The sequence below is a fragment of the Dasypus novemcinctus genome, chromosome 18 (assembly GCF_030445035.2).
Source record: "Dasypus novemcinctus isolate mDasNov1 chromosome 18, mDasNov1.1.hap2, whole genome shotgun sequence".
Taxonomy (NCBI): domain Eukaryota; kingdom Metazoa; phylum Chordata; class Mammalia; order Cingulata; family Dasypodidae; genus Dasypus; species Dasypus novemcinctus.
The window spans coordinates 15,458,133-15,485,676 of NC_080690.1; the positions used below are offsets into that span (position 1 = coordinate 15,458,133).

Genomic DNA, 27,544 nt, shown 5'->3' on the forward strand with positions numbered 1-27,544 from the left:
ACAGATTCTGTCTTCCAACCTTGTTTACTCCAATCCATTATTTGGATTTTCCTTTACATTTCACAGGCGGTTCTAACGCCCCACCACTGGTCTCTACCACTTTGCTTAGCATTTACTCCAATAGTTTGGCATTTCGTGTGTTAAGTACTTGGATGTGAGTCTTAGTTATCATCATCTTCAACTGTGAATGTGCTTAGCTTCTAAAGCCTTGCTTTCCTCATCGGTGAAGGAGGGACACTGCCACCTATTGTCCACAGTGTCCGTGGGGTTTCAGCAAGATAGTGGACATAAGGCACTTGGCCCAGGGGAGGCCCAGGGCCTGCCCAGCACCTCCTTTTACCATTACTCTGACCCACAGGGACCCCGTGAAATAGCCCCACACCCACAGAGCTCCGGGCCCACAGCAGGGGGTTCACTGGATCCGGGCACCATGGAAACTTGGGGAGGAGAAGATCACAAGTGCTCTTCTCAGATAATTCTCTTCTTCCCCACAAGTGTAGCAAGAAGGCACACATCCACCTGTCTTCCACGGAAACGTGGGCTCATAAGGAAATGGTGAGAAGCCAAGGTCAGGTTCTTACTACAAAGTCAACTGCAGGCAGGAGACAACAGCCAGTGAGAGCAACGGGACGAGGACCAAGGCTCTCTCCCCCAGCCATGTCATCACTGCGTGGACGGCAAGAGAAATGCCAGGCTCACTCCACCTGTTTCCAATTCTTCCTTACACTTCAGTGACGCAGTTATGAACGGTTTTATGTACAAGGTTTATCTTTAGTGATGGCAAAACAAATCACTACAGACGACCATTTCACAAGTGGACGCAGCAAGGGTACTTACAATGTCTGTGTATTCAATGACCAACCCAGGAATGTGAAAAGAAAATCTTCACTGAAATCTCGCTTGATGGACAGCGCACAAGGTTCACGCCATGTTCATGGAGGACAGAAAGGCTCAGTGACCTGTGTGTCTAAAGTCACCCGGGCTCTAGAGAAAAGGCTCCATTTGCTTAGGAGCTCAAATGTCCTCGGGACCACATTCTAACTCTAAACATGAAGAGAAAAAGGCTGCCTGAACTGCATGTTTTACAATTGCAAATAACGAGTTACAGTACTTTGCAACCAGTCCAATGGCATTTATGTACATCTGACAGGCTGACTAGAGAGGCAAGCGTTAACTGCGCTGCTAGAAAAGCCTTCAGGGAAATGTAGCCACAGAAGATTTCCACCCCCACACCTGTCTGTTCTGGGGAGGGAGAGGCTGTGTGGGGTGATGGAGACCCACAGGCTGAAATGCAGTTACTTTCTTTCATTCTTGCTGTCTCCGTCCATCACTTGGCATTCTGGAGTGTAAAGAACTAGAACTTGGCTTAGAGAACAGAGGCCTCCAAGCTCTAGTTGTGGTGTGAAGAGGAATCCTGGCACAGAACTTTTGAAATAGATGCTAAAAATACCTTCCCCACCTCTTGAAATAGCTGCCCTTGAGAGAAGGAAAAACAAGAAAGGAGACTGTGTTTGCAAAGGACAAGAAGTTCAGAACATCTAAATATGAGAAAAATGTCTCAAGAAGAGATGTGTAAATCCACAAGTGATACAGACACTTAGCCCATAAAAGTCATATTGTTTAAGGAACAACTCTGGGGATTAATGAAAAACGAGAAGGGAAAACCATAAACACATTCCTGAAAAATAGTGCATTGGTGCTTAGGTACAGCTGCAAAGTTCAAGACCCATCATTACAATGAGGAGTCTTACAACTCAGCATTTCAAGGTCAGGCCCAAGGTGGTGATGGGGGGGACAGCAGGACAGAGCTACAGCTGCTCACAACTTTTGCATAGAAAGGAGAATGTAATTACATGGTAAATATCCCTTTATTTCATCCACCATTTCCAGCAGAAAACTAGGTTCCCCCCAAACCTGAGTGCCCAGAAATGGCCATAGGGAGATGGCTCATGAAGAAAACTTGAAAAGCTTTCCTACCCAGATCGCCACATCTGGGCATCAGGAAAGCCTTCCCCAAGAATATGCCTCTGATGGATTGGTCTTTGGGGGGCAGGGTTGGTGACCCCAGGCTCTAGGCCCTTCCTTAAAATATTATTGAAGTATTTATACATTAAGGAGTGCAGCACACTTCGGGCTTTCACACAGCAGTGGGGCAAGCAGCAGCGTTTCTGTCCTCAGGCACCAGCTGACACCTGGGCCTGGTGAGGTCACTGACCCTGAGTGGAGCAGGTACTGCGCAGGCTGTGGGCGGTGGCCGGGTGACACGGGCATCCCTGGCTCATGCGGTGAGATGGGCTTGAATCTAAAGGATGACAACTGGGGAGTGTGGCCCAAGTACTAGACCCCTATGCATTCAAAAAATATGTACTGGATGATGTTTGTTACACTAAGGTCCTGTCGTCAGAGGGCTGGAAACGACGGGGCACGGCAGTCGACAAACTTGTAAATATTCAACAGACTTCAGGCAGTGATGAGTTCTGTAATAAACACACACACGCAGAGTGACAGGCTAGTGAGGAGGGGTGGATGGGGACCTTCTCAGAGGCTCGAGAGGGAATCGTCTCGATTCCGACCACCTGGGAAGAGGCAGGGGTCGCTCTCGCCCTCCCTAGAGGAGCAGTAGGATCCCGCCGGGAACCCACGCCAGCTAATGCTGCCTCGCAGGGGGGCCGGGCTGGCAGACCGCATCCCCGATATGCTCTGCTACAGCCTCGTCCAGGAAGGCCCCAGCACCTTCCAAGAACAGCGCGACGGCCGGTCCAGGGGCCTGTGCACGCCCTGGGCTGGACGTGGCTTTCGGCTGCCGTCTCGCGAGGGCTAAGGGCCAGGCCACGGGCCTCGAGGGCAGAGAAGGCCCCGCGCTGCCCGCGCTGCAGCGGGGCCCGGCGCCCACCTACGACATGTCCAGAGTCTCGGCGAAACGAACGCGGGCCGGAGGCGCCGCTCCGCGACAGCCACGCGGGGAGAAAGCGGCCCCTGGACGCTTCCTCGCGGGACCCAAACAAGCCCACGTGCCGGGGGCGGGGCCGGGGCGGCGACGTCACGGCGCGCGCGCGCCACCGAGGTCACGCGCCGGCCGTACCCTTGCCGGGGGCGCCGTAAAGCGCGGAAGGTCGCGGACTCGCGCCGCTCCGAAAAGCTTCCCTCCCTCCGCCCGGCTCCTCCTTCCCTCCCCCTGGCTCCGGCTTCCGGCCGCCCGCGACCCCCTACCGTCGTGGCAGCTGGCCCGCCTGCGCCGGCGTGCTGCCGAGCGGAGCCCGCGGGGCGAGAGGTAAGGGGGCAGCTGCCGAGCGCCCGGGCCTGCCCGGCGGCGCGGGCCGGGCGGCGGGGACCCTGCGTCCCCCGTTTCCGCGTCGGTCTCGGCCAGAACCAGGCCGGGCCGCCCTCCTCCTCCTGTGGCTTCTGCCTGGCGGTCTCGGGAAGACGCTTCCGGCGCCAAAGTCGGCTGGCCGGGGAGGCGAGCGGGTCTCCCAGGCGTGGCGGCGCTCCCCGCGGCCCCAGCCGTGCAGCTGAGGTCGTCGGGCGCGCGGCCTGGGTGCCCCGGGCGGCGGGCGGCCTCGCTGCCAGCTCCCGGCTCGCGCTTGCACACCCCGGCAGGGCCCGCTCAGGTTTGGCCTAGCCCGGTCGTCCTCCTCTGCAAGTGGAATTGTTTCCTCGCGTTGAAAGGTGCTGTCCACTTGTGCTTCACTTCTGCAGAGCCCGGCAGAAGTTGCCTGGAAAAGTCTAGGCCCGGGCAGTGAGCCGCGTTAATGTTTGACCCTTTGGGACTGAGGTGTATGATACTAAGGTTTGAATCCGGAATCCACAAGTCCAGGTCGTCCTTGCCTGTCAGGATGATTCCGCGGGGGAGGGGAACGTCGGGAGCCGGGCGGGCGGAATGGTAGGAGTTCGTGATCACCTGGTGCACTCGTTGAAAAATACGACTCCCTTGATCAGCGGAATCAGAATCTCCAGAGGTGGATGTTGGGAATCTGGGTTTTTTGTTTTTGTTTTTTTTAAAACAAGCGTCCCATGTGGTTTTAATGCTAAGGCAAGTGTAGGAAATGCTGTGCTAATCCATCTCCATTTATCCAGTCTTGCTTGTCATCACCAGAGCACTTCTGCACAATGCTGTGATCATACCACAGAGAGGGTGTAGAGCTATGGCCTGCTCTTGTTGGTACAAGCAAATTTGAGCAGAACCAGTATGTGCAAAGTTTGCTTAGCAGAAGATATTCTTAGCAGACAATATTACACGGTTATTTTTCAGAGCTTTTTTTTTTTTTTTAATTTCTTTTAAGCCAGATTTTGGTTTTATTTCTTGTCTTTGACATCAGTTTCTTGTTTTCACTGGCTTTACCTAATACCAAACTTTGCTTTGGTTTTGCTGCCAAAACCTATTGGACTGGATTGCAGTGGTTGATATCCACTTTAAATCCTTTATTTCTGCTCTCACCACTACATTGACTATATATATATTTTATTAGAGAAGTTATGAGCTAACAAAAGAGTCATGCACAATGTGCAGAATTCCATACAACTCCCCTCTACCAACACCTTACATTTTGGGGGAACATTTGTTACAGATTCTGAAAACTATCACCACTAACTATAGTCCATAGAATACACTTGGTATATTTTTTCCATACCCCCCTGTTATTAACACCATGCATTAATATTGTACATTTGCTATAGTTGATGAGAGAGCACTCATGTTTGCACTGTTAAGCACAGTCCATCTTCTACTACATGGTTCGCTGTGTTGTAGTCTATCCAAAGTGTACACTCAGTGTCTCACAGATTTGTGCAGTCATTGCCTCAGTAGTTTTTGAACGTTTTCCTTAGTTCAAAAGAAAAAAATGCTATACCCCCCTATATTGACCCTGAGCGTTGCTATAGTTCTTTCTTTGACTTTGATACAAAACTGATCCTCATTTGAAAATGATCTTGTTTGCTCCTTCATGTGTCTATCCCTGGCAATAACTTGCAGTCCAACCTAATTTCACATTGAGTTTTCACTTTAAATTAGAATTGGAAGACCAGGGCACAGGAAAATAATGCATTTCAGTTACTTAGAATGGTGATAGCAATACCTTCTTCTTAGAAGTTGAATTATTTTTATTTATTTATACATTTTGTAAGGAATAAAGTTATTGAAGGAAATTTCCAGTCTTGCTATGTGTACATTTTTATGAATGTAAGGCTATCCACATAATACCTAAATTAATGTCATTCAACTAACAAAATTATTAAGCTCCTTTTTTAGTACCTTGGGTGTTCAATAAATATGTAATTAGTGGTTCTGAAAAAAAATTACAATATTGCTGTTAACTATAGTCTATAACTTACATTAATTGTATATCTTCCATGTTACCACCTTGTAATAGTGATGTCCATTTGTTCTAGTTGATAGAAGAACATTCTTTTACTTGTACTATTAACCACAATCCTCATCCACCTCTAGGTTCACTGTGTTATTCATTCCCTAGATTTTTCTGTAGCTTTCTTAAAATTGACATTTACATCCCTAACCTACCCCTGTCAGCCACAATCTCATTTATAAACCAGCTCTGTTAGTCATACTCACTATAATATGTTACCATCAAGTCTGTCCATTTCCACTCTTTTAAAAATTATTTTATTTTACTTTTTTGAGGAGTCTGCACCTTTATTGGCTGGACCAGGCTGCTTGAGAGGGATGAAGCGGGAGGAGTGGGTGGCCCCTATGCCGGGTGGGCCAGTGCTTGATGGGCTTGTAGGTGATGGAGAACTCTCCCAGGTAGTGGCCGATCATCTCAGGCTTGATTTCCACCTGGTTGAATGTCTTGCCATTGTAGACACCCACCATGCTGCCCACCATCTCGGGCAGGATGATCCTGTCACGCAGATGCATCTTCAGCACCTCCAGCTTCTCCATGGGTGATGCCTCCTTGGCCTTGCACTCTGCTTCAGCCGGGAATGCTGCTTCCGCCGCAGGCCGCAGTTCAGCTGTCTCCACTGCCCTGCGCTGTACAGCTGAGTCAGCTACTCGTAGGACATATCCAGCAGCTGGTCGAGGTCCACGCCGCGGTAGGTGAACTTGGGGAAGGTATGCTGCTTCTTTTGTCCCACTTCCGAGATCTTGCTGGCTCTTCAGAAAGGCCCATTTCCACACTTTTACAGTGAATCTAATTTAAAAATTTCCATACATTAAACATCAGTGTCTCATCTCAGCCCTCATCCTATCTCCTAGTAACCTATACTCTAACTCTAGGTTTTAACTCTGTGTGTTTATTTTTTGTATTTAGTTCATATTAGTGAGACCATACAATATTTTTCCTTTTGTATCTGGCTTATTTAACATAGTGTCTTCAAAGTTCATCCATGTTAGCATATTTGTCCCAATTTCATGTCTTCTTACAGCAGCATAGAACCACATTTTCATTGGTTGATGGACACGATTTGTTTCCATCTTTTGGCAATTGTGAATAATGCTGCTGTGAACATTGGTGTGCATATGTCTGTTTGCATCCCTGTTTTCAGTTCTCCTGAATATATTCCTAGTAGAGGGATTGCTGGATCCTACAGCAGTTCTATGTTTAGCTTCCTGAGGAACCCGACAAACTGTCTTCCACAGATACTGCATCCTTGTACATTTCCACCAACAGTGAAGGAGTGTTCTATTAATAATTCTCCACATCTCCTCCAGCACTTGTTCTGTTTTTTTAAATAATGGCCATTCTATGAGATGTGAGATCATATCTCATTGTAGTTTGATTTGCATTTCCCTAATAGCTGGTGATAGTGAACATTTTTTCATGTCCTTTTTCATCATTTGTATTTCTTTGGAGCAATGCCTAGTTAAGTCTTTTGCCCATTTTTAAATTGGATTGCTTGCCCTTTTATTGTTGCATTATATGATCTCTTTATGTAGCATGGAAATCAAACCCTTATTGGATATGTAGTTTCCAAATATTTTCTCTCATTTAGCAGACTGCCTTTTTACCTTCTTGACAAAGTCCTTTGACTCACAAAACTGTTTTAAGTTTGAGGAGGCCCCATTTATCCATTTTTTCTTTTGTTGCTCATGCTTTTGGTGTAAAGGTTTAAGAATCTCCCACCTACCACCAGGTCTTGAACATGGTTCCCTACATTTTCTTCTAGGAGTTTTATGATTCTAGCTTTTATATTTAGGTCTTTGATCCATTTTGACCCATTTTTTGTATAAAGTATGAGATAGGGGTCCTGTTCTTTCTTTTGGATATAGATACCCAGTTCTCCCGGCACCATTTGTTGAAGATACTGTTCTGCCCCAGCTGGGTGTGCTTGACAACCTTCCCAAAAATCACCGAATCATAGATATGAGGGTCTGTTTCTGAACCATCAGTTTGGTTCCATTGGTCTATATGTCTGTCTTTATGCCAGTCCCATGCTATTTTTACCATTGTAGCTAGGTAATACGATTTAAAGTCCAGAAGTGAGAGTCCTCCAATTTTGTTCTTCCTTTTTAAGATGTTTCTGGCTATTTGGGGCTCCTTACTCTTCATTCAGTATAATGTCTTCAAGGTTCATCCATGTTATCCTTATCCTTCCAAATAAATTTGATAATTGCGTTTTCCATTTCTTTAAAAAAGGCTGTTCAAATTTTTTATTGGAATTGCATTGAATCTGTATATCAATTTGGGTAGAATTGATATCTTAGGGATGTTTAGTCTTGCCGTCCATGAACATGGAATGTTCTTCCATTTATTTAGGTTGTCTTTGATTTCTTTTAGCGATGCAGTGTAGTTTTCTGAATATAAGTTCTTTATATCCTTGGTTAAGTTTATTCCTAAATATTTGATTCTTTTGTTTGCTATTGTAAATGGGATTTTTTCCCCCTGATTTCCTCCTTGGATGCTCATTACTATAGTATAGAAACACTATTGATTTTTGCCTATTAATGTTGTATCCTGCCACTTTTCTGAACTCAGTTATTTGCTCTAGTAACTTTTTTTTGGACACTTTTCAGGACTTTCTAGGTGCAGAATCATATCATCTGCAAATAGTGAAAGTTTTATTTCTTCCTTTCTAATTTGGATGCCTTTTATTTCTTTTTCTTGCATGATTGCTCTTCATAGAGCCTCTAGCACTATACAGCGGTGACAGTGGGAAATCTCAATGGGAAAGCTTTCAGTCTTTCATTATTGAGTACAATGTTAGCTGTGGGTTTTTCATATATGCCCTTTATTATGTTGAAGAAGTTTCCTTCAATTCCTATCTTTTAGAGTATTTTCATTAAGAAAGGATGCTGTATTTTGTCAAATGCCTTTTCTGAGTCATTTGAGATGATCATGTGATATTTCTTCTTTGATATTTATCCAATATTGAGAGTGGTGTATTGTCGCCTCCAACTGTTATTGTAGAGACATCTGTTCCTTCTGTTTTGCCAGTGTTTGCCTCATGTAATTTGGGGCATCCTGGTTAGGTACATACACATTTATGGTTGTTATTGCTACCTGGTGAATTTGCTATTTTTATTAACATATAATGACCTTCCTTGTCTCTATTTTTTTTTAAGACTTATTTTATTTATTTATTTCTCCCCACTGCCTCATTTACATTTGCTGTGTCTATTTTTTGTGTGCTGCTCTTCTTTTTAGGAGGCACTGGGAACCAAACCCAGGACCTCCCATGTGGGAGGGAGGTGTGCCTAATTGCTTGAGTCACCTCCACTCCCTGCTTTGTTGTGCCTCTCATTATGTTTTTCTTTGTGTCTCTTGTTGTGTCTGTTTGCTGTGCCAGCCCATCGTGTCAGCTTGCTGTCTTGCTTGTCTTTAGGAGGCATCGGGAACTTAACCCAGGACCTCCCATGTGGTAGGTGGGAGCTCAGTCATTTGAGCCACATCCACTTCCCTCTTCCTTGTTTCTAATAACAGTTTTGGTGGTTTTTTTTGGTGAGGTACTAGGACCAGGGATTAAACCCTGGGTTTTGTATGTAGAAAGCCAGTGTTCAATCACTGAGCCACATTGGCTCCCAACAGTTTTGCTTTTAAAGTCTATTTCATTGATAAGAGTATAGCTACTCCAGGTTTTTTGTTTGTTACTATGTGCATGGAATATCTTTTTCCAGCCTTTCAATCTATTTGTATTCTTGAGTCTAAGGTGAGACTCTTGTATGGAGCATACAGATGGCTCATATTTTCTTATCCATTCCACCAATCTTTGTCTTTTGATTGGGGAGTTTAACTCATTAATATTCAGTGTTATTACTGTAAAGGCAGTTCTTCACCCATTTTGAGCTTTGGGTTTTATCTTTCATATTTTATTTTCATCACTCTTTTGACACTTTGAGTTACTTTTTATTGATAGAATCCTTTCTTTTTTTTTTTTAAGATTTATTTATTTATTTCTCTCCCTTATCCTCCCCCCACCCCCAGTTGTCTGCTCTCTGTGTCCATTCGCTGTGTGTTCTTCTGTGACCACTTCTGTCCTTATCAGCAGCACTGGGAATCTGTGTTTCTTTTTGTTGCATCATCTTGCTGTGTCACCTCTCCGTGTGTGTGGTGCCATTCTTGGGCAGGCTGCACTTTGTTTTGTGCTGGGCAGCTCTCCTTACGGTGCAAACTCCTTGCACGTGGGGCTCCCCTACATGGGGGTGGACTTGTGTGGCAGGGCACTCCTTGCGCGCATCAGCACTGTGCATGTGCCAGCTCCACAGTCACGGAGGGCTGGGGTTTGAACTGTGGATCTCCCATGTGGTAGGCGGATGCCCTATCCACTGGGTCAAGTCTGCTTCCCACAATCCTCTTTGTCAGTCTCTTTTCCAAGCATCTCTCTGCTGTCTTTTTTTTTTGGCTGTAGCACTCCCTTTAGTATTTCCTGCAAAACCAGTCTTGTGTTTGCAGACTCAGTTTTTGTGAATATTCTAAATTCTCCATCATTTCCGAAAGACAGTCTTGCCTTATGTAAGATACTTGGCTGGGAGTTTTTCTCTTTCCATATCTTAAATATATCATGCCACTGCCTTCTTGATGCCATGGTTTCTTTTGAGAAATCAGCATTTAATCTTATTGGGCATCTGTTGTGATGAATTGTTTTTCTCTTGCTGCTCTCAGGATGCTCACTTTATGTTTGGCATTTGACATTCTCATTAGTGTGTGTCTCAAAGTAGTTCTGTTTGGATTTATGCACATGAAAGCATGTTGTGCTTCTTAGAAATATCTATGTCCTTCATTAAGGTTGGGATATGTTCTACCATTATTTCCTCAAATATTCCTTTTGTCCCTTTTCCCTTCTCTTCTTCCCCTGGTATATCCATGACATGTGTTTGCATGTCTTTTGCCACCATTTAGTTCCCTCTTGCCGTCGTTTAGTACCCTATTCAATTTTTCTATTCTTTTTTTTTTTTTAAAGATTTATTTATTTATTTAATTCCCCCCCTCCCCCGGTTGTCTGTTCTCTGTGTCTATTTGCTGCGTCTTGTTTCTTTGTCCGCTTCTGTTGTCGTCAGCGGCATGGGAAGTGTGGGCTCAGCGGCATGGGAAGTGTGGGCGGCGCCATTCCTGGACAGGCTGCACTTTCTTTCGCGCTGGGCGGCTCTCCTTACGGGGCACACTCCTTGCGCGTGGGGCTCCCCTACGCGGGGGCACCCCTGCGTGGCAGGGCACTCCTTGCGCGCATCAGCACTGCGCATGGGCCAGCTCCACATGGGTCAAGGAGGCCCAGGGTTTGAACCGTGGACCTCCCATGTGGTAGACGGACGCCCTAACCACTGGGCCAAGTCCGTTTCCCTATTCTTTTTTTAATTTAAGATTTACTTATTCATTTTTTCTTCCCCTCCTCCTCCCCCACCCCGCTATTTTTGCTGTCTGTGTCCATTCACTGCACGATCCTTTGTATCTGTTTCTCATCTTTCTCCTCTAGGATTTCCTGGGATTCAATCCTGGGGACCTCTGTTGTGGAGAGAGGCTCCCTGTCAGTTGTGTCATCTCAGTTCCTGGTTTCTGCTACACTTCACTTTGACTATCCCCTTTGTCTCTCTCCTGTTGCTTCAGCATTTTACTGTGTGACTCACTTATGTAGGCACTGGTTCACCACATGGGCACTCAGCTTGCCGGTGGGCACACAGCTCGCCATGAGGGCACTGGCTCAAAATGCAGGCATCAGCTCACTGCACAGGCATGCTTCCTCTTCTTCTTTTTCACCAGTAGGCCCCAGGGATCAAACCCAGGTTCTCCCATATGATAGGCAGATGCCCTGTCACTTGAGCCACATCCACTTCCCAGGCCAGTTTTCTTACGTGACATGTAGAATGGTTCTGAAAACAGTTACAGACAAGAAATTATCAGAAGCATTATTTAGAGCAGGGACATGTCAGAAAACTGTAAAACCTCCCAAGATCACTGTTTTACAGAAAATATCCATCGGATGTATAAATTAGAGGGGGATAGTGTGTGCGTACATGTGTTCACTCATACATCTTCTTAAATGGCCTATATCTTTTTTCTTCTCATTCTTAAACTTTTTGTTTTGAAATAATTTCAAATGTTGAGAAAAGTGGAAAAATCATTTAAAACCCATACAGAGAACTCCAGCATACCCACCACTCAGATAACCAGCTCCACCACTTTTAACATTTGCCACACTGTCATACCACGCTCTCTCTCCACCTGTGTGTCCACCTATATTAGTCAGCCAAAGGGGTGCTGATGCAAAATACCAGAAACTGATTGGTTTTCATAAGGGTATTTATTTGGGGTAGGAGCTTACAGATACTAGGCCATAAAGCATAAGGTACTTCCCTCAGCAAAGTCTATTTGTTTTTGCTTTTTTTTTTCTTTCCTTCTTTATTTTTTTTTAAATGTTACATTAAAAAAAGATGAGGTCCCCATATACCCCCCCATCTCCCTCACCCCACTCCTCCCATATCAGCAACCTCTTTCATCATTGTGGCATATTCATTGCATTTGGTGAATACATTTTGGAGCACTGCTGCACCACATGGATAGTGGTTTACATAGTAGTTTACACTCTCCCCCAGTCCATGCCATTGGGCCATGGCAGGACATACAGTGTCCAGCAACTGTCCCTGCAGTACAACCCAGGACAACTCCCAAGTCCTGAAAATGCCCTCACATCATATCTCTTCTTCCCTCTCCCTGCCCTTAGCAGCTACCATGGCCACTTTCTCATCAATGCTACAATTTCTTCCATTACTAATCACAGTAGTTCCATAATAGAATATCAGTAAGTCTACTCTAATCCATAACCAAAGTCTGTTCAGAGCAAGATGGCTGACGACGTCTGCGAGGGTTTAGGCTTCCTGGGCTCCTACATTCCTGTGGCTTGCTTTACTCTAGCGTCAAGGTTCCTTCCTTCCTGGGGCTGTCTTCTCTTTCTTATCCGTGCTGACTTTCCAGGGCTCCAGTTTAAGTCTTCAGCATCAAACTCCAATATTAAAAGCCCTCAACTCTGTTCTTTGCCATGCCTTTTATCTATGAGTCCACACCCACCAAGGGGTGGGGACTGGGTGGGGACTCAGCGCCCTAATCATAACTCAGTCATGCCTAGGTACAGATCAGATTCCAAGCATAATCCAATATTTCTTTTTGGAATTCATCAGTTATATCAAACTGCTACACCAGCTATCTATCCATCTGTTCATTTTCTAAACATTTGAGAGTAGGTTGTGTACATCGTGCTTCTTGAACACGTAATACTTTCATGTATATTTCCTAAGCACAAGGTTATTCATTTATATACCACCTTAAATAGTTACCAGGTTCAAGAAATGTGATGTTACTATAAAGCTTATAATTTAGATTCCAATTTTTTCATCTGTCCCAGTAATGTCCTTTGGAACATTTTCTCCTTTGTTATTATTATTTTTAAAGATTTATTTATTTGTTCCCCCCTCCCCCCAGTTTTATGTTCTTTGTCCGTATTTGCTGCATGTTCTTTGTCCGCTACTGTTGTCAGCGGCTTGGGAATCTGTGTTTCTTTTTGTTGCGTCATCTTGTTGTGTCAGCTCTCCCATGTGTGCGGCTCCATCCCTGGGCAGGCTGCACTTTCGCACTGGGCGGCTCTCCTTACGGGGCGCACTCCTTGCGTGTGGGGCTCCCCTACATGGGGGATACCCCTGCGTGGTGCAGCACTCCTTGCTCGCATCAGCATTGTGTGTGGGCCAGCTCCACACGGGTCAGGGAGGCCCGGGGTTTGAACCGCGGACCTCCCATGTGGTAGACGGACGCCCTAACCACTGGGCCAAGTCCGCTTCCCTCTCCTTTGTTATTAATCTAGTTCAAGATTGTATTTAAGGGTGGCGGGCTTGGCCCAGTGGTTAGGGCATCCATCTACCACATGGTAGGTCCGCGGTTCAAACCCCGGGCCTCCTTGACCCGTGTGGAGCTGGCCCACACTCAGTGCTGATGCGTGCAAGGAGTGCCCTGCCGCGCAGGGGTGTCCCCGGCATAGGGGAGCCCCACGTGCACTCCTTGCACCCCGTAAGGAGAGCCGCCCAGCGCAAAAGAAAGTGCAGCCTGCCCAAGAGTGGTGCTGCTCACACAGAGAGCTGACACAGCAAGATGATGCACCTAAAAGAAACACAGGTTCCCGTGCCGCTGACAACAACAGAAGCAGACAAAAAAGAAGTCTCAGCAAAGAGACACAGAGGAGGGAAGGAGAGAGAAATAAATAAATCTTTAAAAAAAAAAAGATTGTATTTAATTGTCATGTCTCTTCAGTTGCTTTTTTTTTTTTAATTGTAGGCACATATCTATAACATGAAATTTCCCGTCTCAGCCACTTCCACGCACACCTACCGTTAGGTAGGATTAATCACATTCACAGTGTTTTGGAACACTCGCCACCATCCGTTACCAGAACTTCCCCATGACCCCAGCCAGAAACCCTATATCATTATGCATTAACTCCCCCTCCCCTCTCCCCCCTGCCTGCCCCTGGTAGCCTGGACTCTCCTTTCTGTCTCTGTGAGTGTGCCTATCTGGGCCATTTCACATAAGTATCTGTCCCTTTGTTTCTGGCTTTGAGTGATGCTTTCGTCAACCTGAGGTCTTCCAGTTCATGCACATAGTGTTATGTATCAGAACGTCATTCCTTTTTAAGGCTGAGCAATATTCCGTTTACTGAATATGCCACTGGCTTATATTTTAAACACTTTCCAGGGAATCTTATCACGAGAATGAAAATCTCATAATGATGTGAGAGCAGGAGATACAGACCCTTATATGTTTTTTAAAAAACAATACTTTTTTTAAAGGAACTTAGATTACATAAATGTTACACAAAAAATATAGGGGTTTGGAGGCATTTTCAGGCTTTGGGAATTGTCCTGAATGATATTACCATGATAGATATAAACACTTCTTTATTTGTGTTTACCAGAGACATTAAGGAAATTGCCCAGAATTGCTCAAATTGTCTGTGACAGGATAGGGTTTTTCAGTTCAGTGGATTCTTTATTTTTTTTAATGCATGTTTTTATTTTTAAAGCACTTTAGATTACATATGTGTTACATCAAAATTATAGGGGATTCCATGTGCCCCATTCCTTCCTCGCCCCCCCCACCTGCCACTCAGTTGAATTCTTAATTCTTAGTGCAGTGCTTTTATTCCCCTGAATGGCACATCTGAGGCCCGATGACATTTTTTTTTCCTTACCTGACCAGGTACTTCGCTGATTGGATTGTACAAGGTTATCCCTCAGAAATGTCTGGGAGTTGGACTTGAAACGTTTTGGAGTCCTCCAGAGCAGCCACACTTTTCTTCACCACCGAGTCATGGAGGTCATGCGTAAGTGAAAGCCTGTCCCATTGAACCTACTGCCAGGTATTTTTCCGGTGGCCTGTGTTGCCAGTCGGAAGGGAGATTTCCCTCAGTTCTTTGGTAACTGCTTTGAGTTTGGCTGTTCCAGGCCAGTGTTGGGTACTATTTATGAAATAAATATATTTATCAAATAAATATATTGGTATGGGAAACGGACTTGGCCCAGTGGTTAGGGCGTCCGTCTACCACATGGGAGATCTGCGGTTCAAACCCTGGGCCTCCTTGACCCGTGTGGAGCTGGCCCATGCGCAGTGCTGATGTGCGCAAGGAGTGCTGCACCACGCAGGGGTGTCCCCCGCGTAGGGGAGCCCCACGCGCAAGGAGAGCGCCCCGTAAGGAGAGCCGCCCAGTGCGAAAGAAAGTGCAGCCTGCCCAGGAATGGCGCCGCCCACACTTCCCGTGCCGCTGACGACAACAGAAGCGGAAAAAGAAACAAGACGCAGCAAATTGACACAGAACAGACAACCGGGGGAAGGGGGGGGATTAAATAAATAAATAAAGCTTTAAAAAAAAAATATATATATATATATATATATATATATATGTATATGTATATTGTACCTTGTTTATTACTTCTGGGAACAAGAAAGCCCGTGTTAATTCCTATCAGTCTCCCTGCAGCAGCTTCCTGTATATTCCCAGCAATGCCTGCTGACAGCTTTACCTTGAAAGACCCTAAGTCAAAGTGAATGGTCTCCCACTCCCCACTTGGGGCTTGAGATTCTGCTTTGCTTTCCAAGGCAGAGAATCTACCACGTTATACTCAAAGCACCAGGCTTCTCTGGGTGACCTTCACCATTAATCCGTCCATTGTACATGGCCAAGATAGGGGTCTGTTTCTCGTGTAAAGAAAAAACATTCATTTCTGTTCTCTCTCTCCTTGCTCTTGCTTCCCTCCAGCTTTTAAAGATTGCCCTCTTCATTTAACTTAACTTGTTACTGTACCTTCTCTCTGATTTATTTTCTAGTAGGCACTTGGTAAAAGCTTTTGTTGTCAGGAATTGAACCAAATCAAGTAGGTTCTACCAGGTTGTAATTTCATTTTTCCATTCCATGGAATTGATCTCAGACTTTGCCAAGTCATTTCTAAATGTTTTGACCATATTTATGCTCAGAAGTAAACGTCTACATTGGCTGTGACCTCCATTCTTGGTCGAGAAAGCACTGTTGGTTTAGTAGCCAGACTGCATTCACAGGGAGACCTTAGGGTAGCTTTAATGCCTAAGTGCTCACGACTGGCCGTGGCAGGGAACTTAACGTCCATGGGAGGTGAAGGAGCCCAAGGCACTGTGTTTCCATAGTTACTTTAGAGCCTGTGCAAATCATAACTGAGCCTGAACTTCTCCTTGTGTTAGGATGCTTTGGGTGGTGTATCAGTCAGCCAAAAGGGGTGCTGATGCAAAGTACCAGAGATCTGTTGGCTTTTATAAAGGGTATTTATTAGGGGTAAAAGCTTACAGTTACAAGGCCCTAAAGAGTCCAACTCAAGGTTACTTTTCTCACCAGTCTGTTGCCACGTGTTGAAGCAAGATGGCGGGCGATGTCTGGGAGGGTTCAGCCTTCCTCTCTCCTCTAAGGCTCCATAGGCCCAGCTTCTTCCGATCTCAGTTGTAGCTGACACAGGGCTTATTTCTTCTGGGCTCAGCTACTCAGGGCTGTGGTCTCTCTAGCTGCAAACTATCAGGTGAATGGCTCAGCTCTCCCTGGGGCTCCAGCATCAGAACTAAGTTCTTTCCTGTGCTGTATCTTTTTATGTGTCTCCTGTGTATCTACTTCTGTGTGTCTCCTTGATTTAAGTGTCCGTTTATATAGCCCACAAAGGGGGCAGGGACTCAAACTGAGTTGCACTCTCCTAAGCCCTAATCTTAACATAATTGAATCAAAGACATTTCAGCTGAATCTAATACAGTCAAAGGGCATCATGCCCAGAGGAACAGACCAGTTTACCAACATAATCCATATCTCTTTTTGGAATTCATAAGTAATATTAACTGCCACAGGTGGCTACTGCTGATTCTCATAAAATAGCAATTGCAGGCACCGTAGAAATTGGGGAAGGGAGAAGCACTGGATCTGAAGTACTGGAGGGGACTGACAGATTGTCAAAATATGAGGAAACTGGTATGGCTTCCTTCTCCCAATTCCCCACCCCGCAGTGTACCGTGTGTTTGGAATGATGTGAGGTCAGCTCTTCTCTTTGCAAGGATTAGAGAGCACTCTTTATGGCTGTTTTTTACTTATTGCTGTTGCAGATGGGACTTGAAGAGAAATGAATTTTTTTTTTTAAAGATTTGTTTCTCTCCCCTTTTCCCCCCGCTCCCATTATCTGCTCTCTTGTGTCCATCGCTGTGTGTTCTTCTCTATCCTTTGCATTCTTGGCGGCACCAGGGACCTGTGTCTCTTTCTGTTGCATCATATTGCTGTGTCAGCTCTCCGTGTGTGCGGTGCCACTCCAGGGTGGGCTGTGCTTTTTTCACGTGGGCAGGTCTCCTTGCAGTGTGCAGTCCTTACACATGGGCCTCCCTTACGCAGGGGACACTCCCTGCATGGCATGGCACTCCTTGCATGCAGCAGCACGGCGTGTGAACCAGCTCACCACATAGGCCAGGAGGCCCTGGGTTCGAATCCTGGACCTTCTGTATGGTAGGCGGACACTCTTGCAGTTGAGTCACATCTGCTTTCCAAGAGAAATGTATTCTGGCCCTAGCTTTCCTAAGTCAACAATGTCTCTGCCACAGTATTAGGCAATCTCTTAGATTTCAGAGCCCCCAAATCTACAGATGATTTGTGTCCTTTCACTTGCAAAATGGGTACATACTGGAGAGGAAATGACTGCCACAGGTGAGATCCCAGCAACACAGGCATATAAGGAAGCAAGGGCCATTTTTTAACACTTGGTAACCACTGCTGTTCTACTTGATAAAACCCTCATCTCCTCGATGGACTTAGGAAGTCTTAGAGCTCTTACCTTCCTCACATTGCTTCTGCCTGCTGACTTAGAACTGTAATTGTCATTAGAGACCTAGTGCTGTGGCGTGGCCTGTAGCTATAGAACGTTGTGGAGGACTAAAACCAGTGCCCACCGTGTTGCCTTTCTTCTGGCTTGTGCCTGTAAAACTTGGTGATCGTTGCCATATTATCCTAGAACGTGTTCTCCTTTGAGTAGGAGCTGACCCCAGTGTCTAGTGGCTATTGGATACTCAGCTCTTGAATCTGTGACTTGGGCATTGACAAGCTGTCTTCATGCTTTCTAGCTCTGCTCTATGATCTGAAGGTTCCCCGTTGGGATTTCCAGACTGGTAGGCAGCTACGGACATCTCCGCTCTATGATCGGTTGGACGCCCAAGGAGCCAGATGGAGAAACGTGGATTCCACCAGATAAGGGTAAGAATGCACATTCTTGTTTTTGTATGTTTGTTTATTTTTTGTCCTGAGAATTAATAAAACCTACTTTAAAATGTAAATAGCAGGGAAGTGGCTGTGGCTCAATCATTTGGGCTCCCATCTACCATATGGGAGGCCCTGAGTTCACGCCCCAGGGCCTCCTTGTGAAGGCAAGCTCACCCACATTCCATGGAGTGCTGCCAGCCTGCAAGCACCGCAGAGAGCCAACTCAGGAAGGTGATGCAACAAAAAGAGAGACAAGCAAAAACGCAGAAGAGCGCACAGCGAATGGACACAGAACAGACAGCAAGCAAAAAGTCACAAGGAGGGGGGATTAAAAAATAAAAATGTGAACAGCAGAATGTGTTCCTGGAAGAATAAATAAATAACACCTGTCATATTATATAGTGCAATACAGTATTTGGGAGCCAGATTCCCAAATGTAAATCCCCTCTTTTTCTTTCTACCTTTTGTGTTGTTTTTGTTCTGTAGACTTCCTGACATTGGAACAGAGCAAGACTTTCTATAAACCAGATTGGTTTGACATTGTGGAGTCCGAAGTCAAGTGCTGTAAGGAGGCTGTGTGTGTCATTGACATGTCATCTTTTACAAAGTTCGAAATAACAATAAGTATTTGGGAGCCAAAATAACCAAGTAGGGGGCTTTTTTCATCTGTTGAATGCCTCCTGTGTTTTTCTTTTATCGCTTCAAAAGGGATTTTGTAAGAACCTTGGTATATTTTAGGTTTTTGTACTTCATCTCTTTTATAGCATTCCTCAGAATTTTTAACTCTTTTCTAGTTTTCAGTTTGCCTAGAGAGGACCATTCATGATTAGAATAGATAACTGACTTTCCCTCTAGTAGAGTAAATCTGCAAATATTGCTACATGGATAGTGGCTAATTGAATTTTCAGCAAGTCTTGTGGCTCTTCAGGCTGCATTAGCCAGCCGAGTGCTGTTGTGCTCACTGCTCACTCTGCTTCATTCTCTCGCCCTATAGTCCACTGGGGATCAGGCGTTAGAAGTTCTGCAGTACCTGTTCTCCAACGACCTCGATGTGCCCGTGGGCCACATTGTGCATACCGGCATGCTCAACGACAGTGGGGGATATGAAAACGACTGCAGCATAGCGCGACTGAGCAAGCGCAGGTGAGGTGGCTGTGCCGCCCGCCCTGCTCTGTCCAGAACACTGGTTCTGTGGGCACTAGAGCAGAGCGGCTAACTCGTTCTTGCAGACAGCCATAATTGTACCAAGGACAAAGAGGCCATTTCATTAACTCATGTCCAGCTCATTGGCTGCACAAAAGGAATCACAAAGGGCAGGGGCCAATGAGAAACTCACCAGTTTATGTAGAAAATTGGTCTGTAGTACTTCCCCCCTTTTTAATAAATGAAATATAAAATGCATTAGGGCTTTGGTTTCAGTTTTGTTCAAACTGCTTTGTCACCTACAGCTAGCATTTAGGGGCTGACATATTTGTTGAATGAAAGAGTACATAATTTTAAGGATGACTTAATTTCCTGATGTTCTGAGTCCTGATAAGGGAGCAGCCCCTCTCCTCTTCTCCCACCCCATTCCAGGTTCTGACCTCCCCTCCCTCCCTTTCCTTCCTTCCCACTTAACTGGCTCCTATCACCCTTCTCTTTCCCAGGTTAATAGTGTCAGCCATCAAGCACTTTCAGACATCTTCCATGTTTAATTCTGAAGTTCTGGGAGTTACTAACCTTTCTCTCTCCTGTAGTTTGCTCTGCATGTGTACAATGAAGTGATGAGTACTGGGAGAAATGCTGAATATGAAGGGGTGAGGTGATGGGGTAACTGTGTGACTCCCAGGTTTCTGGTTCATGAAACTGAACATAAAAGGAGCAGATTTGGATGACAAGATGATGAGATTGTTGTAAACATGTTAGCCTATCCAGGGGGTTCCTAGATGTAGCTAATTAAAAATAGTTGGATAAGCAAAATAAAGATCACTAGCTGTTAAGTAATACTCTTTTCTTCCCACAAGTGAGAACATGATGCACCTGTCTTCCACCCAAACGTGGGCTCATCCACATGTGGATGAGAAGTTTTGGGTGCTTGCTACTAAGTCAACTGTAGGCAGATGAAACCCAGCGAGAGCAACAGGAAAAGGACTGAGGCCCTGTCCCCCAGCCACACCCTCACTCCATAGAGGGTAAGAGAAATGCCTGTCTCTTCTCCACCTGTTTCCAATTCTTTCTTGTACACCTGTGACACTGTAATGAATAGTTTTATGTACAAGGTCTATATTTTGTGGTGGTAAGTAAATATACCACGTTACCACAGATGAAGAACATTTCACAAGTGGACAAGGCAAGAGTAATTAAAATGTCTTGTTTTTATTCAATGTAACATGAAAAGAAAATCATTGAACTCTAGCTTGATGGACAGCGCACAAGGTTCAGGCCGCGTTCATGGAGAGCAGAAAGGCTCAGTGACCCTTTGTCTAGAGAGTCGCCTGGGCTCTTGAGAAAAGATCCATTTACTTAGGTGCCTTGACTGTCCTGAGGACCACATTCTAACTCCAAACATGAACAGAAAAAGGCAGAACTGAACTGCATGTTTTATAAATGCAAATAATGAGTTATAGTACTTTACAGTCATTACAGGGTTTTTTTTTTATTCCTCTGAAGTTTACCAGAGAGTTAACTGTGTTAACTGTGGTGTTAGAAAACCCATCAAGGTTGCAAAAGCTTTCTACCCCACACTCATTTGTTCTGGGGAAGGGGAGGCTGTTTGGGGTAGATGGAGATCCACAGGCTGAAATGAAGTTACTTTCTTTTGTTTCTTGTTGTCTCCATCCACCAGTTGACATTCTGGAGTGTAAGGCACTAGAACTTGGCATGGAGAACAGAGGTGCTCCAAGCTATAGCTGTAGAAATCCTGGTATAGATCTTTTTAAACAGATGCCAACAGTATCCTCCCCACCTCTTGTAATTTCTGTCTTTGAGAGACAGGAAAACAAGAAGGCACAATACATTTGCAAAGGATAAAAAGTTAAGTGCATCTAAATATTAGAAAAATGACCCAGAGAAACGTTTAATTCTCCCAAAGTCAAGAATCACACGTACAAGGGACGACTTTGGAGTTTAATGGACAAAGAGAAGACAAAGACATACAAAACAGTCAGTCCTCTTAGAAAATAGTGCTTTGGTGGTGCAGAAGAACTGACAGTGAAGGAGCCTTACAATTCAGCACCTTAAAGTGGAGGCCAAACTGGTGATGGGGGCAGGAGGATCAGACAGCCGCACAGCTGGGTACTACTTCCTGCAGGGGGACAGGATGTGGTCAGTGCCTGGAGTGCTGTGTTGGTTCACCTCCTTCCACTCAGCTGTGCCTCACCTGAATCCCTGTGCCTGTAAATGGCATGTGTGAGTTGGAAATTCTTAAGAATTGCTGTACCAGGGCACCTTTTTAGGATCATAACAGATTACCTTTTCTCAGGCACAGTTCTCAAAGGTGGGTGAAGACTTACGTGCCAGCAGTGTGGTCACAGGCTAGAGGCTAACAGCAAGAGTCAAGGCTGAGGCTTATCATTTTAGGTGCATGCAGAAGACAGGGTAATGGACTGTGAAAACTGAAGGTTTATTTTTCAGTTATACCATATGTTTAGTTCCTTGGAAACAGCCTAGGAAAAAAGGGAAGAAGATAAAATTTTTTCACACTGTACAAGGGGCTGCAGTTTAGGGACAGGACTTCTCTCGACGAAAATGAGACTGGCTTCTCAAAGCTCCTGCAGCTAAATGGTCTGGTCCCTGTGCTGCCTGTTCTGCCCGGGAGGGCAGCACAGAGCAAAGGACATAATACAGGCTAGCTGAGCAGTGTTTTGTTCCACTTTGCTCTTAAAATCTTCCAAATTAGAGTTTTCTGACCTCAGTGCCAATACCCATGGAAAGAAAATCTTTCTGATGTAAATGAAAGTCAACTGAGCCCGGCGTTGCTAAAAAAGCAGCATTTACATGCAGCATAAGTACTCAGAATATAGTTCAGGAGAGGAAAAGGCCCACTGGATACTTTTAACTCTGGGTCTTCCTCTGCTCGAGGCCAACTCATTTTCTGTTCCTAGGGTCAAAAAGATTCTTTAACTGAATATGCTGACAAGATAGACGAATGCAGAGCCCCTCTGCCTTGAAGAGCACAGACACAAGTACTTATAACTGCAGAGAAAAGGACCAGGCATCCATTCACAAGACAGCCAGCATCCCTCAGATCTCTGAAGTGAAGACAAAACTGATCGGCTCCCCAGGGTGAGCAGTCACACAAGGCAAACACATGTTGCCCCTTTGTCCAGGAGATGGAAATGAGATGGAAATGATACACAAATGGGGGCGTTCTGAGTGTCCTCCTTTAAATCTGTTGGATCTGCAGCAGCCATGCCTCGATCTGGCTCCTCTATCAGCAGCCCAGAATCTAGAATGTGTTAACATCTGACACTAGCAGGTCAGCAAGGCTTAAGTACTCTCTCTCCTTAACCTTCTAAGATGTGTATGATACCAGTGGCAAACAAGCTAGAGGCAGGAAAAAAGTCACCTTTAGTCCTTTTCTGTTCACAGAGCTCATATTAGATAAAAATACCAGATTCACCTTACCTATATTTGAATGAACCAAGAAAGACTTCAAGGATGAATTTGAAAGTGGCAAAGTATAAATATGTATGTTTTAGGTCACTCAGTAAACAAGTGATGTCCAATAGATTGACATCATGCCGGGACCATAGGAGCAGGACACTTTCAAATCCCAGTCCTGAGCGCTCAGCCCTGCCCTCCCCTCCAGGAAGAGAAGCACTGTTCTAGTAGCTCCATGTTCTGGTGGCTCCAATGGAGAGAACATGGCATCAGGAAACAAGAGGCCAGGACTTCCAGCTCCAGTGCACTTAAAGTCACTGTATGACTGTAGACACAAAATCAGATTTCCCTTCTACTTCTTAGAAAGGACATCTAATTGATAAAACAGTAATTACCTAGAGGTTAACAAGTACAGAACATGAGAGAATTCAAAGTCTTAAAATCCTATGATATGTATTCTTCTGCTGAAATTTCTATTTGAATAATATATTGTGATGATAGCATTCCCCAGTTTTAAACTGTGGAGATGGTGGTTTTTAGTTTTTTTATTTGGCTCTTATTAAGTAAAAGTTAAAAAGCAAATATATTGCCACATTTAAAGTTGTAAGAATAATATATCCGTAAGTTAAGAATTTTGTTTGAGTTCAATCCCAAATAAACTTCCACTTAAAAGGTGACTTTGGAGCGGCAAAATGCTCTGGAAGCACCCCAACATCTGTGCCCCTTGGGCTGTTTGGTCCATCTTCTTGGGACCGCTGCTCATACCTACTGCATTTGGCTCAGTGCCACTCCCGCCCCCCAGCTCCAGCGAGGCGACACTCCTCCCTCCTCTGTCTAGAAGCACCATCTCTCTGTAGTTAAACACACATTTGCTCCAAAACAGCTTGACTCCTAAACAGAATTCCAATCACTTAATCCCTTAATAAATCAACTAGGACTCTCAAAAGAGATGGACACCGAAGTCAATCATCAATTAAGATATTGGAGAAAGGGCAAGAAATACCTAGAAGGGATAAGGTGCCAGTCTTGGCTAAGGGGATAAACAGACCCCAAAGAAATGCCAGAAGACAGACATCTGAATTTTAAACTAATATACTTATAGGTCTATCAGAGCTAATACTTCCAAGATACCAAGACAAAGAAGGCAAACTGGATTAATTATAATCTCTAATAGCAGTCTGTTTGCACTTAAAAAAAAAAATTAGGACAGTTTATACCCAAGGGAAAAATATTTAGGACAGTCTATGATGTCCACATTCACCTTCAGAAAACAGAGACACTGCTTACAAGTGCATGCAGGGCGCTCTTGTGCTACCCTATGTCGTTTTCTATTCCATAGGGTCTGGGGAGAGGGCTGGATGGGAAAGAAGGGAAGCACTGTTCTAGGAGTGTGGACTGTGACCTACGGCTGAGTCACTTGCCCCCTCCATGCCCAGTGTGCTCCAGTGGGACCAGGCTCATCTGTGTGTGGCTCCAGCCACCTGTGCCAGAGGGGCTAACTTGGGATCCCAGCAGATCGCTGAAACTCAGTAAGGCCAGCCAGGTTTTGTTACTCGACCAAGGTGACACACCCTCCCTTCCACTCCAAAGGGGGAGAAACTGCTGAGCTAGTGGGCCTGCAGCAGAGGGGTCAGGTGAGCCTGGACTCTGAAGTCAAAAGCCCTTGAAGAAGAGAAAAATCAAGGTGAGATGCCTTAACTTTGAACATATAGGGAAAAAAACAGCAGTGTTTTAGTAGTAGAAACTTGACATCATTGGTCTGATCTCTCCTAGAGCAGACCCTTTCAGATGGGAAAAACACCACAAAAGGCAACATGGTTTTTTCCTTTCAGATACTGTGGCTTGTTTACTAGCTAAAAAGAAGAGAACCTACTCATTAGATTTTAACAGGAGATGAGGAAAATTAAAGGCAGGGTTGTCCTGGGCCAAAGGTCTGCCGACTGGTTCTGTAGGGAGGACGAGGATGGTGCCGCTGTCTGTAGCCTCTCAGCCATCCGAGCCCTTGTCAGTGAGGTAGATGATCACCCTCTTGCTAGAGGTATCACAGTGCCAGACCACAGCACGACGGAACAGAAGGATGCTCTGCCTGCTAAAAGGCACAAGCGCTTCCACGGGCTCTATCTGACATCAAGCAAACCTTCCAAAACGAACAGGTTACTCAGAAAACTAAGCCCTAAGGCCTGCACAGCACCAGCTTTCCTTGCTTTGAAACCCAGTACTTGAAGTCAGACTGTCACTTTAATCCACTTCCACAAACGGAGCTCACTCCTGCCCTGCCTGCTGGACATGCTTCCTGCCACCACCATAGGAACTGAGGAGGGAGGGGCACGAAAAGCCTCGTACGAGGAGAGTGGGAACTGTGAAAGGGAAGAGGTCTCATATTCCACAAGGAAAAGGAAGGACTTAGTTTAAAATTCTATCGAGGTTAGAGACAGAAGGCAAAGGTTACATGATGAAAGAAGGGAGCAGAAGGAAGAAAGAGGAGCTTAAAGACGACGCTCCTCCAGGGCTGAGGTGACGGGGGAGGAGGCACGTCTGCCCTGGCATTACTTCCCTTGGAAGTCATTGAGCTCCAGTTCATCCTTTCGGCGCTTATGGGTGAAAAGAGAGGTGAAGGGGTAGAGTTTGGCCTTGGCCTGGAACCGCTGTCCTGCAATGTCAATCTCATATTCTCCCCGGTTGATGAAATCTGCCGTCACCACCTGCTCTTCCCCAGTGTCCTCAGAAAAATTGTGCACAAAGCCCAGGCAAACATGGCGTTCCAGGGTGAAGCTATAGGCGCTGCTGGTGGTGAGGCCAACATAGTGCCCGTTTCGGTAAATGGGCTCTCCCCACCAAGGCCAGAGGTCCAGGTCTGTGTCGTGGTCTTCCAGGATGAACATAGTGAAGCGTTTATACATCCCATTCTGCTTCTGCTGCAGCAGGGCATCCCGCCCGATGAAATCCATGCCCTAGGAAAGAAGGGGACTCTGAGAAGTCGTCCATTCTCTGACCCCCAGCTCTAAGGAAGGACTGCCCTGGAGAGCAACACCCTCCCTACACACCCCTGCAAACTCCAGGAAATTCTATTATTCCAAGTGTGAAATACTGCATTCACAATACAAAAGAGGATTTCTTTAACAACAAAGGCTCACATTTTTCTTTTTTCTATTTTATAAACACAGATTTTGATGAAAAGACCACGCAGAACAAAAACATTTAGGAAAAAAATCAGCTCTCAAAAATACTTGTTGGATTTTACAAAACAGTGTTTTTGTATGATACCAACAAAAAGTCCATGATATATGTCTAAATACAATGTGTGTGTGTATGTATATACGCATATATATGTGTATATATACAAAAAGCAAGTGGAATAAAACAAACTGATTATCTCTGAAAAGAGATAGTATGGGCGATTTTAATTTTCTTCATATCTTTCCCTATTTGCGAAAATAAACATTATTACTTCTATACCAGAGGTAACTGTTAAAGAATGACATATCCCTTAACAGCAGGAAATGATGGATAATGGAGTACTGTAAAGTTCAGGTGATAAATACTGCTTATTTCACTTTAAAAAAACAAATGAATGACATAGCTCTATTGTACTGATGTGCAATGACTGACAAGGTATTCTGTTAAGTGAAAAAAACCAAAGTACAATAACAGCAAAGATGCAGAGTCCAGCTATCTAGGTTAAAAAAAGGTTGGAGGGGAAATTATATACTTTATAATGTCTGCACTATATTGATGATGTCTGAAAGGAGAGATAAATGTTTCTTTTAGCAAAAGGGACAGTGAGATTGGGTGGGGTTCAGGGTTCAGAGGTAGAAAAGAGATTTCCCATTGCATTGTACATTCTCTTGATCTATGATTTATTTTAACCATATTCATATACTACTTGAAAAAAATTTAAAAAAGGCAGCTGACTGAGATGACCGGGTACAGTATCTGTGGCACTTTAATTAATTAATTACTATAGTCAACTCAAACATTCTCCAGAAAGCACTCAGTTACCAAAGAGAGCAAAGTGCTGGAAACAAGTATTATCTGTTTAATATGTTTTCATATTAGGACGCTTATCCCATAGGTAATTTTTTCATTCTAAGGACATCCTAAATCATTGTTTATCTGATGCCCTCACTGAGGTCTTCATATTTTTACACTTTTCTATTTCAGCACTTCTTCCTATTATTCTTCCATAGATGTCACCATTCAGGACACTGAGTGATAGACTGGAGCCTAGATATATACAGTACCTTCTCTAATTTCACCCGAAACTCTCGTCCACATTCCAGGGGTGTTGTGAAGGTATTTAAATCCTGACCCCAGAAGGCAAAAAACTTCTCGATTCGGAGACTGCGAAGAGCATAATACCCAGCATTCCGGATTCCATATTTCTGTCCCACACTCATCACTTCATTGTATACATGCAGAGCATACTACGGGGAGAGACAAAAGGTTAGTAACCACCAGACACTGCAGAAGTCAACATGGAATATGTCTGGAAGTACCTGACAGCTGAGGAAGAGAGAAGGTTGTGTAATTCCCAGGATGTCTCTTCCACAACAATGCAAGGAGCCACAGCCCAGGAGTAATGAGTAAGGCCCATGAAGGCAGGATCCACATCTTAGGTCTTCCCTAAAATGTCTGATGTAATGATTTCAGTATATAGCAAGCGTTGATTGATAAACTCATAGACAAACTCACTACTCGGTCAATGAAGAGTCTCATAACTGCTTTTAAAGTAGCCTACTCACACTTCCCAACCTTCTTGCTAGTTCTGGCTTTGTTCCCTTACCCCAAT

General features: G+C 44.9%; 2 protein-coding genes across 6 annotated transcripts in view; one reads left to right on the forward strand and one right to left on the reverse strand.

Annotated features, from left to right (window-relative positions):
* Window positions 1–3,058: 3,058 nt before the first annotated feature.
* Window positions 3,059–27,066, forward strand: LOC139436852 (pyruvate dehydrogenase phosphatase regulatory subunit, mitochondrial-like). Of its 4 annotated transcripts, none has more exons than XR_011646273.1 (7): window positions 3,059–3,271; window positions 5,817–6,048; window positions 14,628–14,751; window positions 18,039–18,168; window positions 19,169–19,317; window positions 20,178–20,345; window positions 26,943–27,066. XR_011646273.1 is itself a non-coding variant. In XM_071209078.1 (6 exons), the coding sequence occupies exons 4-6, from the start codon at window positions 18,139–18,141 to the stop codon at window positions 20,275–20,277; spliced, it is 279 nt and encodes a 92-aa protein (XP_071065179.1). In that variant the 5' UTR covers window positions 3,059–3,271; window positions 5,817–6,048; window positions 14,628–14,751; window positions 18,039–18,138; the 3' UTR covers window positions 20,278–23,881. The 4 variants fall into 4 exon arrangements, 1 of the variants encoding a protein (XP_071065179.1); XR_011646274.1 differs by having other exon boundaries at window positions 26,917–27,040; XM_071209078.1 differs by lacking the exon at window positions 26,943–27,066 and having other exon boundaries at window positions 20,178–23,881.
* The window catches only part of PDPR (pyruvate dehydrogenase phosphatase regulatory subunit), a 47,920-nt gene continuing 40,885 nt past the window's right edge, over window positions 20,510–27,544 (reverse strand). For both annotated transcript variants that reach the window (XM_058279725.2, XM_058279724.2), the window contains exons 17-18: window positions 26,997–27,179; window positions 20,510–25,706 (exon numbers count right to left, since the gene is read on the reverse strand). In XM_058279725.2, the coding sequence (XP_058135708.1) occupies window positions 25,302–25,706; window positions 26,997–27,179 (588 nt within the window). In that variant the 3' untranslated portion in view covers window positions 20,510–25,301. The remainder of the gene's footprint in view (window positions 25,707–26,996; window positions 27,180–27,544) is intronic.